This window comes from Eretmochelys imbricata, chromosome 1 (assembly GCF_965152235.1).
Source record: "Eretmochelys imbricata isolate rEreImb1 chromosome 1, rEreImb1.hap1, whole genome shotgun sequence".
Taxonomy (NCBI): domain Eukaryota; kingdom Metazoa; phylum Chordata; order Testudines; family Cheloniidae; genus Eretmochelys; species Eretmochelys imbricata.
In genome coordinates, this window is record NC_135572.1 from 5,835,282 (window position 1) to 5,850,235 (window position 14,954).

The 14,954-nt window shown below is 44.8% G+C and overlaps 1 protein-coding gene across 1 annotated transcript; it reads right to left on the bottom strand.

Annotated features, from left to right (window-relative positions):
- Positions 1–389: 389 nt before the first annotated feature.
- On the bottom strand, positions 390–1,478 carry LOC144278674 (olfactory receptor 52P1-like). The gene has a single exon (XM_077840048.1). It carries the CDS (start codon positions 1,440–1,442, stop codon positions 390–392), a length of 1,053 nt encoding a protein of 350 aa, XP_077696174.1. The 5' UTR covers positions 1,443–1,478.
- Positions 1,479–14,954: the final 13,476 nt, after the last annotated feature.

Genomic DNA, 14,954 nt, shown 5'->3' on the forward strand with positions numbered 1-14,954 from the left:
CAAGCCAAAACAAAGAAATCCAAAAGCATTTTCTAGCTAGATTTCTTACTAACTGTACAGGAGTTGAAGGGCTTGCATCCTTGATCTGTTCCCAGCAACGGTATTACACAGACAGACAAAGACTTTCCCCCCCTCCAGATTTGAAAGTACCTTGTCCCTCATTGGTCATTTTGGGTCAGGTGCCAGCGAGGTTACCTTAGCTTCTTAACCCTTTTCTGGTGAAAGGATTTTCCTTCTGCTAGGAGTACAACTCATAAGAACTGCACAGTCAAGGAAGGCTGACTTTTTTTTCAGATTGTTTGTGAGCATACTCTTCCTCCATGCCAGGGGTAACTGGGGAACCATGGCGCTCACAGAACTTCTGGTCTTCCTCCCAAACTGCATCCCACTTAGTGCTGGTTCACATACTCTCTGACAATTTGACAGTTCCCTGATGGACACTGCAGGCCTGAGGAGATATCGTCTCTTGTGTCTGCAGAACTTTGCGTGAACTTTGTGTCTGCAGAACTTCTGCAGGTGTATTTGACTACTTTGTCACGAAGCTCTTTCGTTTTGACCCCATAAATGATAGGGTTGAGCATGGGAGGGATGAGGAGATAGAGGTCAGCTAAGATGATATGAACATAGAGTGCGAAGCCTTGACCAAAGTAGTGTGTAAGAATGGAGAAGAAGGTAGGGGTATAATATTTCAGCATCACACAGATGTGGGCTGTGCAAGTGTTGAGGGCTTTCTGGTGGGCTTTATGAGAGGAGATTCTGAGGACGGCCCTGATGATCAGACCATACGACAGGGCAATGAACGTCAGGTCAAACCCATTGATTACAAACATTAGCACAAAACCATATATCCTGCTGACTCTGATGTCCCCACACACCATCTTCTCCAGAGCTATGTGCTCACATTGCATGTGGGGGATTATGCGGTTGGCACAGAATGTCTGCTGACTCAGGAGCAGGGGCAGGGGCAGAATGAAGAGAACAGCTCTTATGAAACCTACAAGCCCTAGCTTAGCTATTTGTGCATTGCTGAGGATGGTGGCATATCTCAGAGGGTTACATATGGCAACGTAGCGATCGAAGGCCATTGTCACGAGGGTGGATGAGTGCATCACAGAAATCGTGTGGAGGAAGAACATCTGGGTGAGGCAGCCAGCCACAGTAATGCCTTTCAAATTGAACCAAAATATGCCCAGTGCCTTTGGCACAACAAAGGTAGGTGTGGCAATGTCTGTAAGTGCCAGCATGCAGAGCAGGAGGTACATCGGCTTCTGCAGAGTCTGTTCCTTACCTACAACAGACAGAAGCGTGACATTTCCCAAGAGGCTGAGAATGTAGAATGTAAAGAAAGGGATGGAAATCCAGATGTGGGCAGCCTCCAGGCCAGGGATGCCCATTAGGATAAAAGTTGAAGCGTCAGAGTGGGTGAAGTTGAAAGGTGCCATGAAGCAGTTGATTCATCGATACGACTCAGAAATGCTCAAGGTGCCTGTAAAGGGAGAAAAGCACAGCAAGGGGGTTATTATTTATAACAAATAATGTGGTAAATATGTTATAGTTATGAACATTCTCTGAAGCTTCTTGAGTGAGGAGTGAAGAACCACCGACGATGTCACTACCTGCTTTCCATAGATTTAGTATATGGAGGGAACCGTTTGTTTCAAAACTTGGTTTCCAGACTAGTTTGTGGGAAAATTACAGACTCCCCAAAATGGAGTCCAGAGTTATGTGGCCTGGTCACATGGCCTTTTAGAGTCATAGCATCCATTATGTATAGTCTTTCTGAAGCATTCTCAGGGAGGCTCACCAGGTGGGAGATAAGCTTCTCTAAAGGCATATTGTTTCCCCCAAAGTCTCATTGCCCTGAATAGGCCCTTCCCAACCATCTATCTAGACTGACATCAAGTTCCCTAGTGGGCGTTACTCACTTGTAACTGCATTTGAAATACAGAGAAGTCGTCAATATTCAGAACTTCTGACAAAAATTATAAATGCATACAAATAGGATAACCATATTCAGAAAGTCATAACTTTTCCAATGACATCTTACATGATCCATCTCGCATAAACTGTATCATAATTATGCTATAATCGTATAATCATATCACAATGAACAGTACGGGATACATTGTTACAAAAGAAAAACAATAGCTATTTCTACCAGTGAAATGCCTGAAGTTACACAACAACAACAGTTGGAAACAAAACTGAGTAAAACTTATGACACCCAGATTGTAGTTCTGTGGCTTGCCAGGGCAAAGAGACCCTGAAACTCCCCAAATGCATGCTGTACCAAGAAAGGTCCCAAAGTTGGCCTTGGACCAACAATCACAAAGAAAAAAGTAATTTCAGCAGCACTGCCCACCTGTCCACCTACATGATGCTGTGAGACCCTATGACGTTCCCCTCTGGTGTTATCAAGACTGGTGATCTATTTGGACACCTCAGTCCTTGACTCTGGGAGCCAGACTTCCCCTGCTCAGCTGTTCGAACCCCCACTCCTGGGCTGTTCAGGCACAGTCTCTGGCATGTAAGCTATTCTTTGGATTATGCAACCGAATGACACTAGCTAATATCTCCTTTCCCAGACACAACCTTACTCTTGCAGTGTGCAGGTGTGCCCGCAAGAGACTGCAAGCTTATATGAGTTTGTCAGTTTAAGAAAGAAATGGAGATGCCCCAGGCTTGTTATCCCAAGGGGAGTCTCTTACATGCTTCAAACCAAACACACTGCTTCAGGTAGAATAAACAACAAATGTATTCACTACGAAGATAGAATTTAAGTGATATTCAGTGATAGGCAAAAAGTCAGAGTGGTTACCAAAAGAAAAGAAAATGTAAGCACACAGTCTAAACTTTCAATCCTATTAGACTGGGCAACATCTAGATTAAGGATTTTTCTCACCCCACTGGATACTGCTGTCCTTAATATACAAGTTTGTTGCTTAAACCTGGGCCAATTTCCCCTGTTGGAGTCTTGTCTTCTTCTCAGTGTCTCAGTTGCTTCCAGTGAAGGTGGGGGCAGGAGAAGGGCTCAGTATGTGTTGTTAGGGGACGCAGAGGGATGGGGGGTGGCTGAGGAGCCCACCCTCCTTGGTATATGGGTAGTGAAAGAAGGTCCCTGCCCATGGGGACTGAATGCCTTCCAGGGAAAGGAGGCACTTCAGTCCCCTTGTGAGAGGTTTGAAGTAAGGGCAGCATTATGGGAAGCTGCCAGGAATCTTTCAAGTTTGGTGCTGCTTCAGCAAGGGCAGCTGAAGGATTGTAAATTAGTTAGGGGGTGTGAAAGATGATTTGGCACAACAGGGTTTAAAGTCAAAAGCAGAGTTAACAGACTACCTTTAGAGACTGGACCTGGGACTTGGTCCTTGGGGAGTGGAGAGAAAGAAGGGGAAGAAAAAAAGAGTTTCAAAGTGCAACCTGCCTTTCCACACACTTTTGTTTTTTCTGAAGTTTTAATGGAGGGTACTTTGGATACTTATGTGAAATGTTTTTGGTGATTTTGGACAAAGTATGAAGGAGGTCTGTTGTATCCCACTGGAATTTTTGGAGTAAAAGATCCATGGGCATCCATGGAGACAAATGTTTTACTGCCTCTTTGAACAGTCTCAAGGTAAAGACAACACAGGTTAAGGCAGCTGTGTGGCAATAATTGTACTTGGTGGCTAAGTTCTTACAGACAAATTGCACTACCTTAAAGAACTAAATGTAGGAGCAAGTGATTTAAAGAAGTGAGTGAAAAGTTACAAATAGCTTTTGCGAAAATTGATAATACAGGGTTTTCAGGAAAGTAAACATTTGGGAGTTGTGGAAATAGTAAAAGGTAACTGTTGTAGTGTTACAAGAGGGAAGTTTTTGTTTAATGATCAAACCCAGTTATATCACTGTAATTGTATGTGCAACCCTGTGCAGTCGCATTGGATGGAAGCTTGGTAATTAAATTACCCAAGGGGGGGTCATGTAGAGTGGCCACTCCCACCACTACGCTTCTGTCCCCAGAAGCCTTTACAGCTATTCTGAGGGAAAATAGGCCCTTTTCCCACAGAAATGGTCTATAAGGGACTGCTGCAGGCAGCAGGCAGAGAGAGAATCTGATCAAAATTATTTGACTTGGGTAATGTAATCAAAATCGCAAAAGGATGTAAGGGGTTTCTATTGGAACTTAACTTGGCTGTCCCTGGTTGTGTCTAGTTGTACAAGATGGAAGTGCAATCGAGGTACAGTTGTGTAGGGGAGTGATCACAGTGCAGGGGATGTTGGGCAGAGGAGAATTTTGTGTGTGCACACAGGTAGAAGAGAAGGAAAAGGGGAGGAATGATGGGAACACTGAGCCTTGGGTGGCTCTGGGGGATCAGATTGTTGCGTTGGTGGGTGTGCATGAAAACTCTGTGGGCATGGGAGGCAGTTACACCTTGTGTAAAATTAATATGGCTAATATAATGTTATGGAGGTTAAACTATATTGAAGGAATGTGCATTTTCCCAGGACGTGTGCAGTATATATTGGAGAAGGGGTAAAAGAAATGCAAACAAAACATGGTGCTTAATTAGAATCCCATTAGGGCTCTAAAAGGGGCCACAATAGGTTGTGCTATCTTTTTCAGATTTCTGTGTGTTTTGGAGCAGGAGATGAAAGTGGAAAGAAATCAGAACTCTAGTGGAAGTGGAATGTTTCCATTTTAAGACAGTCTCTGAGTTGCTTACAGCTTTGGATCCAGAAGCAAGCTAGTAAGCCTCTGTGTAAATGCAAATTACCTAGCGGATGAGCACAAAGGAACTGCAAATAATGAATACATCTTGTCAGCAAACAAGTTACTAGAAGACTCAGATTATGGCCCTCCAGGAAAGGCAGGTGAAAAAACAAGTCAAACCTGAAAATCGGGGGACAGGTTAACCTGAAGGGGTGGGTGGGTGTGTGGGTGGGTGGGGGAAATGGGAACAGGGAATGGGGGTAAGGAAACCCGGAATCATGTTTTGCTAAAGGGGGAAATGGGAACAGGGAATGGGGATGGGGAAATTGGAATCATGTTTGGCTAAGGGCAGGAATGGGAACAGGGACACAGGTGTAAGACACTGTGGTGTCGGAGCTGGGAAGGGGGACACTAAGGAAGGAAACTGGAATCATGTTTGCTGGAAGTTCATCCCAATAAACATCAAATTGTTTGCACCTTTGGACTTCGGGTATTGTTGCTCTCTCTTCATGCAAGAAGGACCAGGGAAGTAAGTGGGTGAAGGAATATGCCCCCTAACATGTGTCCACTCTGTCTGTTTTATAGCCTCAGTCCATGTGCTTGCGGGGCACAAGTCCAGGCATGTCTGGGGGGCATTGCTAAGTCTCTCCAAGCAAGGTTGAGCAATTCCCTTTGTGGGGCCTCGTGCACGTGAGTCATTGCATTGGAGCTCCCTTGCTGGACAAGGGCCCTGGATGGGTTGTTTGACACCCTGCCCCGCTATTGGTCACTTTCCTTGCTGTTGCCTCTGGAGAGCTAATATCTGACTTATTCCCCAACTTACAGCATGTTTTAGTGATCACCATACAACACCATTCTCCTAACTCCATGTACATTAATGATACACATATATGGACAGAGACATGACTTTCAGCAGATCATAACCTTTCCCCTGAGACCTTACAAGGCATGCTTCATATGTAAAATCATGTTTATATGAAAATGAGGACTATGGGGGTTACAGTATGCTCCCCGATGATAGAGAATGTCTCACTTCCCCCCTTAGTTTGCTACAAGAGGGTTAGTCACTGACTAGCTCAAAGACAGGGTGTGTTATAGTTCTCTTGGCACCCAGCCTTCAAGGCCATGAGGCGGTGTGCCTCAGTTTCCCCATTCAGACACTGCAAACCAGGTTTCTCTGCTTGTTACCCTTCCCTTTATATTTTTGACACAGGCTGAGTACCTGGGTTCCCAGATGCTGATGCAGCCTTCCTTCTAGTGTCCTCGGCATTATGCCCCAAGTGACGAGTGGGGAGACATTCCTCTACCCCCACTATTCCTTCCCCAGTTTCCTCCTCTGGGCCCCCTCCTAAGACACATTTCCGTGTGCTCCATAGGAAGTGATCTTTCTTTTGTTCAGCTGCAAAACTCTGCCAGTTAACAGCTGAGACAGTTTTCTTACTCACTGACAACATCTCCCCTGCCTCTGTGCCTGAGGGCATGTTGCCTAGTCTCAGCCCCCTCCCATACTTGGAAGCATCCTGCTTCCGTGTGTTACAGAGTGACAGGAATCCTCACTCACCTCAGTGGTTTCTGAGATTCCCTGCCCCTTCTCTAGGCTCTCCTCTGGGACACATTTCTCTATGCTCCCTAGAGTTTGTCTCTGGTTCAGCTGTGACCTGCTGGAAGGTAACAACCTGGACAGTTCTCTCCCTGGCAGGTATTATACCCCTATCCCTTCCTGTTGCGATGTTGCCTCCAGCTTGAGTGCAGGAGTTGGTCTCAACCAGCCTCCCGCCTGGTTGAGACCAACTCCTGCACTCAAGCATGTGGCTTCCCGCTGCTGCAGAAGAATCAAAGAGATTCTCTCCCATTCTCTCAGCAGTTCCTGAGACCTTACTCTTTCCCTCGGGTCCCAGGATAAAACTCCCTCCTGCAGCAGGCAAATACTTTAAGCTGAACTGCACAGAAAAAAACATGAGCATGGAGCAGGTCGACTAAGAGGTGTTCCAATCTCCACAGTCCAAACACTTTCCAGACCTTCCCACACCACAAGGATTTTACCTAGTGGTATGAGGAATCTGCTTTCGCCCACCCTCACAATCTCGGCCATTTGGCCAGGTAGCATACTGTCTTTTGGGACCACACTCTGCTTCATCAGAGAAATCTGGGCCCCTGTATCCCTCTGCCCCAAGTACTTCCTACCATCCATTTGGAGAGTGTTAACATGCTCCATGTCTGGTACTGCAGAGGCTAATCTCACAAAACCAATATGATTATTTTTTTGTTGCTTGGGGAATTTCTGTGGTGAGGACAGCAGAACTAACATGAGCTATTGGTTGCCTGCTTCCTCCTAGCACAGGGCATTTATTCCTCAGGTGATCAGTGGAATTACACTGATAGCACCTTTTGAGCTCTTCTGCTTTTACAGGAGATTTGGGATGGGGGTTAGAGGAATGTTTTTGGCTAAGAGAATGTTTAGGCTCCCAACCCCGTACTGTCTTCCGAAGGGCAAAATGGGATCCTCCCTTCCCACCAGTTGTAAACCCCTCTTTCTGTGGCCTGCCCTCAATAGACACCTGAGTCTAATCAAAGTCATCAGCTAAAAAAGCCATCTCAGCCCCAGACTTTACATCTTTGTCCCACAGACACTGCTTTACTTCAGCCGTACATATGTTGCGGAAATGCTCTTGAGCGAAAAGTCCAAGCATTCCTTCAAAACTTGCCACCTCTTTACCCCTCACCCATTTTCCCAAAAAATCTTTCACGTTCTTTACATATTCCCCATTACTCATCCCAATATCCGTCTTAAGATTCCTAAATTTAACTCTATATGTTTCAGGGTTAATCTGAAAACTTCGCAAAACAGTATCTTTAAATTTACAGTAGTCTCTAAAGCATCTTCGTTAGGCATTCCATTTAATTCATTTGGAGCTTTGCCAGTGAATTTTGCAATCTCTTACCAGCAGAGATTTCATGTATCACACACAGCCTTTCGAAGGCAGTCAGATATTCAGCAATATCATCCTCCTGACTGTCTGCAGGACACGAGTGTTCCCATTTGTGGATTTTTGTAGTGATGGGAGTCACTTGGCTCAGGGGCCTCTGCTTCTGCTTCTTTATCAAGTCCAGTTGGTGTTTTCATTTTCTCTCTCTCTCTCTTTCTTCCTGCCCTCTCTCTCTCTTTCTCTCTCTCTCTCTCTCTTTCGCTCTTTTTCTTCCATAGCCCCTTGGTGTGCAGCCTTCTCTTCTTTGAGCCTCATTGCTGCCTGCCACGTTTGAAACTTGCCGTAGTTTCCCTTCTCTGCTGCTTCCAGTTTTGCCAGCTCTAGTTTTGTAGCTCCAGCGTCGGTAGTAATTTTTCTGCTTTCTTGTGCTTAATTCCCTCATTGAAATTAAACAAACAGAAAATGACATAACAGTGCCTCCTCCTGACTGTCCTTAGCCACTGCAGGTTCTCACAGGACGAAGGATGGTCCAGACGGGGACGGTGTCAGAGAAAATCTGCTACAGTGTGATCTGTTAGAGAGCTTATTCCTTCACTCTCCCACCTCCCTGCTCCTTCTCGCATGAACAGAGAGCAACAATACCCGAAGTCCGAAGGTGAAAACAATTTGATGTTTATTGGGGTGAACTTCCAGCAAGCTTAAATACAAGTTCCTTTTTCCTTATTTTCGAATCCCAACTTATTTCCTGTTTGCCCCTAATTTATATAGTAATATTCTTCGCTATACCTTAACCAATCATTCTACTGAAATGTAACTAAACAATCCTGACATATTGTAACATGATTAGCTAACCAATTATATCCCACCACCTTAATTAGTTTACAAAATAAATTTTTCAGCAGACAGAAAAAATCACAGATCCAGACAGAGACCATGCCAATAAACAATAGCAAAGTGGGAACTATAATGACAAAACAATACAGAAGTGAGGATTTCACAACTACATCTATAAAGACATAAGAGTTTCCCAGCTGTGTCTATTGATAAGTGATTTCTTACCAGACAGAAAACTATCAACCTCAATTTCCTTTTACATCTTCTAGGCACTTCCCTTTCTCTGGAGGTGATAGGCTCTATCAGGACAGGATTGTATCATAACAGCCCAATAGCACCTTCTTTCAATGTGACTATTTTGGAATGTGAGGATGTGACTGGTCGCTTCCCAGCTTATGGCTGCCTGTGCTGCTTAGCCAAAGGTCTTAGCCTAATAACAGGGCCTTGGACTGTCTCAGTAGGAGAAGGAACTTACACTGGCAGACAGTGATTTTGATTCTTTCTTTTCTATCTCTAACTAGCCAAGTGATAAGAATACACCTAAATTCTTACAGTAGAGGCCTTTACAGAGAAGCCTGAATATCCATATCCCAACATGATCCACTTTACATTCCAGGCTGAGACACCTCCCGGATGCAGGAGGCCTCATGACACCACTTTGGGCTGTGCATTGGGGAGGACGTCCAGTCCCCATTTTCCATAATTTCAGGACTCCGAGTCACTCTGATCTGGACACTGCATGTCCTTCTGTCCCATCCCCAGGCCCCCACACACGGTATGTTTCTGGAGCTCCCCCGGGGACATTTGCAACACCACCTCTAAACCAGAAACGTGCTTTTAATTTTACTGCCTCTTGTGTTTCTCATCCTCTCCAGAAACAGAGATGCGGGGGCTCAGAGAGAAAAGACTCCTCTCCCCCCTTGAAAAAAAGTTATCCTAATTGTTTTGAAGGTTTAAGCCTGTGAGTTTGAGATATCAGCAACTTTCCTGTAAGTTCTTCTTGGGTCCTAAGAAGCTCACCCATCCTTAGAGGCCACAGGAGAGCTCCACATGAAGTCACTGGAGACTCAGTTCCGATTTAATTCAGGGCATTTATTTAAGTCACGACATATGGATTACGGGGGAACTCCTGGATCCGTTGGGAATTTGGCCTTTGATCTCAAAGGAGACCAGATTCACCCTGAGTGTTTAACTTTTGGCTCCTGGCAGTGAAAATCGCGGCTTTGGGTCCTGCTGCAGAAAATGCAATTCTGTTAGGGTGCTGAAAGAGTCTGAGGGGAAACCCCCAGTTCATGGGGTGTTCTGAGACCGGGAATGAAAGTTGGGAATTTCAAAACACAGGGGCCCTGATTTTGCTTTCAGAGAGGCCAGTGTCAATCTGGAGTGACCCAGTGAAGGCAGAAGGAGAGAGCAGAATATTGCCAGTGTGTGGCCCATTCTTGTTGTGAACTCTCTGGTTCACAGATACCCACTGCAGAGGCTTTGGCTGCATTTCCTAACAGGGCAGTGATGTTGCTGAATTGGAAAACTTGAGCGAACCAGAGGAAAAACCACACAGCACAAAAAAAAAGGAAGTTACTGAGACAGATAGAAGGACACAGTAAGAGACAAGGAACCAAATTTAAAACGCAATATTTGTCTAAACTCTTTCCAATACATTTGTAGTTCCAATTTTACCAGGTAAATCCCTTGGTGTTTCCAAGAGTACTAAACAATTTAAGTCACCCTGCTGGTGAATTCCCCCAGATGGTTATTGATTTGAACCATAGAACCCTTCCTGAGCCCTCAGCACTAACCTTAATGCAGAAACAGGCAAGTCACCGCAATCCCGCTCAGCAGAGAAGGGAAAACTCCTTACGGCTACCGCAAGGCAGAGGCTTGAAAATCAGTGTGTGAATGTCACATGGCTGACACTTCACATGCTGCACAGCAACCTTTATAATCCCCCTGAACACTCCCTGCAAACTGTCAGGTTGGCCAGGACTCCCGTAGAATTCCCTGGACTCTGTGAGCAGCGGGAAAAGCAGAAAATAGACCCTAGAGAACTTCAGCCTAAGAGCCCACCCGGGAGTGAAGAAATGATTTGCCAATAACAGGGGCTCAGATTTACAGAGCAAAATGCAGTTTGCAAACGGTTCAGTGCAGCACATGGTGATAGATTTCTTTCCTGTGTGTCGTGCACTTCCACCTGCACTCACTGGGAACGCTGCCACAAGATTGGGGGCCAAACACACATTTCACTTGATGGTAGCATTGTACCACTGCACACCACCCATGCAGCTGTAATAGCCATTCCCTTCGCTTCTGAAAAATCAGTGCCACCCTGATTAAATGATCCTGAACTGATGCAAGCTGAAATGCGTGTAAAAGGGTTTCTTCTCCCAGGATTCTGACATCAATGGTATTTGCCAGTGGCCCTTGGGAGGTGTTAACTTCTTTTATGTCTGTATGCTATCAACTGTTTTAATGGTTAATCTACTCTCTGCATCAGGGAGGCATCACATTTCACTGCTTTGTTGACCTTTCACAGATTGGTGCAGAAATGGGTTATGATATCCTGGGTCAGAGCTAGTCCAACGGGACTTCTCCACTGACTGCGTGATTCCTTCCTCTCTTCCCGTGCTAAAATGACCGTGCTTCGGTGAGAGGATGGGTGAGAACATGGTGGTACAGGAATCAAAGAACTGCTACATGTGGATCTCCTGTTTGGGCTACTGTCCCTAGCCCCATACTTGTGTCATAGATGCCTTGCGGCCAAATTTGAGGTCCAGAGGGTATAAGACGGATGGGTTGTCACCCCTGGGGTGCAGTCTGGGAGCCATGAGAACTGCTGCACCCCTCTAACCACCCAACTGGGCTGGCCCTGTTTCACACTGCTTTGCTGGAGATTCAGTCTCTCCAGGCCCTGTGATCACCAACCCTAGAGCAGATGGTGCCACACACTGAAACAGAGCTACCTGAGAGTTTAGCAAACCTCCTAAGTATAAACAGCAGACCCCAGCCGATTTCTCCGTTTTGTTTCCAATTTTTATTGAAAGTTATATACATAACTTCAGACATTTCACTGGTGGAAAGAACCACCGATCTTTGCACCTCAGCTGCTTCAATCTCCTACCATATCCTGGACCCACTGTCTGAACTCTCCTTTCCCATCCCAGGCTGCCTTGCTTCCAACATCATGCTGGTTGCCAGTGTCTTCTCCATACACCTCAGTCACCTGTGGATTCCACAACCTCCGAGCTGCCCCATGCTCCCCACAGCTCTTCCTCTGCAGAGTGTAAGGTCCCTGCGATCACACCGGCTCCCTTGGCTGGCAGGAGTAACACATAGGTCAGAAATCTCACACACAGGCCGCAAATGCCAAGGAACCTATGCTGCTTCTCTTGTTACACCGATACACAGTACATGGTGCTTCAAGGACTGCTGCTCAGGAACAACTCACAGGCTGAGAATTATGCACATTATATAATGAGAGCGGGCAACTCTGGGACATGTGAGGGCCTAGATCAATACAGCTGCCACATGCAGGAACCACTGGTAGCTGACAGAAACAGAGGGCCACTTTGATACTCTGGGACGATTTGCTCGCCAGCTCTGTTAGTTATGAATGGTGAGGGTTGTACATTCATCCTTAGTGCAAAGATTTTATTGGGTGAAGTTATTATTTTTCTCACCTAAAACTTTTATCCATGCAGCGCCTTATGGAATCCCTCGGCTTCATGAAATAGACACCGAGTGTAACATTTCCAAGGCAGAGCAGTCACCTGATAATTATAGTTAACTTCAACGTACTCATGAATAGAAAATTGTTCCAATGCTTAATTAACTCACACCATTTAAAATGTACACTTTATTTCCAATCAGAAATTCTTTAACTCCGATTTGCAGCCGATGGATCGTGTTACACCTCTCAGACTAGCAGCCATGTTAGTCTGTCTCCACAAAAACAAAAGGAGGACTTTTGGCACCTTAGAGACTAACAAATTGATTGGAGCATAAGCTTATCACGAAAGCTTATCGCAAAAGTTTATGATCAAATGAATTTTTAGTCTCGAAGGTGTCACCAGTACTCCTTTTCTTTTCGCTGTAACACCTCAGTATGCTAGCCTGAAAAGCCTATTATTCAGTACTAGTTCCCAGTGTATGTCGTTTCCAACAGTTATCAAGTCACCCCTTAACCATCTTGGTTAAACTAAACAGATGAAGATCTTTGAGTCTATCACTATAAGGCATGTTTTCTATTTTGTACTAATTCTTGTGACCCTTCTGTGAACACTCTTCAGTAGATAAACATTCACTTTTAACTGGGGACACCACAACTAGACAGAGGATTCAAAAAGCAGCCACACCAGTGCCAAATACAAAGATAAAATAACTTCTCTTACTCTCCTTGAGATTCCAGTGGTTATCATCCAAGGACCACATTGGCTCTTTCTGCCACAGGGTCACACTGGAAATTCATGTTTAGCTAATTATTCCTTCTTACCAACCAATACAGATTGCTCTGAATCAGTGACCTGTCTTCTTTATTATTTACAATCCCCCAAATTTTTTGTCATCTGTAAACGTCATTGATATTCAGGCATGAGAAAGGTTAGCAGCTGAGTTGCTGACACATGTTTCTTCTTACATTTGTCTGTTAACATCTGTAACTTATGCCTCAGACAAAGCTGGGTGCCTGCAAGGAAGTGTCTCACCAAAAGAAACAAGGGAGGTGTCAGGGTTCCCTCCCCACTCTGAAATCTAAGGTACAGATGTGGGGACCAACATGAAAGCCCCCTAAGCTTATTCTTACCATTTTAGGTTAAAACCTGGTACGCTGCCACTACCAAGCGATTTAACAAAGAATCAGGGAAGAGCCCACTTGGAGACATCTTTCCCCAAAATATCCCCCCAAGCCCTTACACCCCCTTTCCTGGGAGGCTTGAGAATAAACAAGATGAGCACAAACCAGCCTTGATGTTTAAGACCCAAAAAACCCCATCAGATTCTTAAAAAACGGAATTTTGTTAGAAGAACAAAAACAGATAAGAGAATGACTCTGTAAGATCAGAATGGAAAATAATCTCACAGACAGTCAGATTCAAAACATAGAGAATCCCTCTCGGCAAAACCTTAAGTTACAGAAAGACACAAAAACAGGAATATACATTTCCTCCAGCACAGCAAATTTCACAAGCCAAAACAAATAAAACCTAATGCATTTTCTAGCTAGATTACTTACTAACTTTACAGGAGTTGGAGGGATTGCATCCTTGATCTGTTCCCTGCAAAGGTATCACACAGACAGACCAAAACCTTTTCCCCTCTCCAGATTTGAAAGTATCTTGTCCCCTCATTGGTCATTTTGGGTCAGGTGCCAGCCAGATTACCTGAGCTTCTTAACCCTTTACAGGTTAAAGGACTTTGCCTCTGGCGAGGAGGGATTTTATAGCACTGTATGCAGAAAGGTGGTTACCCTTCCCTTTATATTTATGACAGGAGGTAACAGAGGTGCAGACCTGTAGCCCTAAACACCAATAGCCTTGTGGCCTTCCTGCCCATTCTGTTGAGCACAAAGTCATAACCTAGCCAGATTATATCTGTTTCTTTGGGGGAAACTTGGCTCCTTTCCAACATAGGAATGGCATTGTGGATCAGACCTATGGTTCATCTAGTCCAGTTTCCTCTCTCTGATACTGAAAGCCCCAGGTGCTGCAGAAGAAGTGGTAAGACACCAAGCAATAGTTGGATAGGGGGATGACTTATCCATCCTGAATGTGTCATCCTAATGTCTAACAGCTGGAGATAGGCTTGTGCCCTAAAGCATGTTCGAGGGTAGGCCTTTCAAAATATGTCTTTAGCTATAAATATTGTAAGTGGCTAATTTCGCTATCCAGGTAAATGTCCAAATCCTTCCTGATTCTCACTTAGCCCATGGCCTCAACTACCTCTTGTTACAACGAGTTCCTCAGTTTAATTAGGCATTGAGTCAAGAGAGCACTCTTTTTTTATTAGTTTTGAATTTGCCATGTTTCACTTTTATTGAATGTCCTCTTGATCTTGTGTTAGGAGACATGGAGAATACATTCTCAATCTACTCTCTACCAGGCAGTATTTTAGAGATTTTCACATCTCCCCTCTAATTGATCTCTTTTGTAAGGTAACAATCCCAGTCTTTTTACCCTTTCTCGAGCTGAGAGCTTCCTCAGGCCCTTGAGCCTACTTATTGCCCTTGCCTGAACCCCTCTAGTTCTGCAATATCCACTGTGAGTATGGTTCTCAGTACTACACAGAGGAGTCCAGAGGAGGGTGAAACATCACCTGACTGATCTCATGGCATTGTATTTTCTGTATGGTTTCCCATCCCTCTCCTCCTGGATGCCAATGTTTTTCTTTAAAGTTCATCTGCCATTATGCTGCCCATTGACTTGGCTTGATTAGCTCTCTCTGAGGACTTCTCTGGACTTGACTAGGACCTATATAATCTTGTGCTATCTGCATATGTTGCCACATCACTGCTCAAC

Bases quoted from the DNA above. Each gene is read 5' to 3' on its own strand.
- LOC144278674 (XM_077840048.1), bottom strand. From the start codon at position 1,442: ATGGCACCTTTCAACTTCACCCACTCTGACGCTTCAACTTTTATCCTA.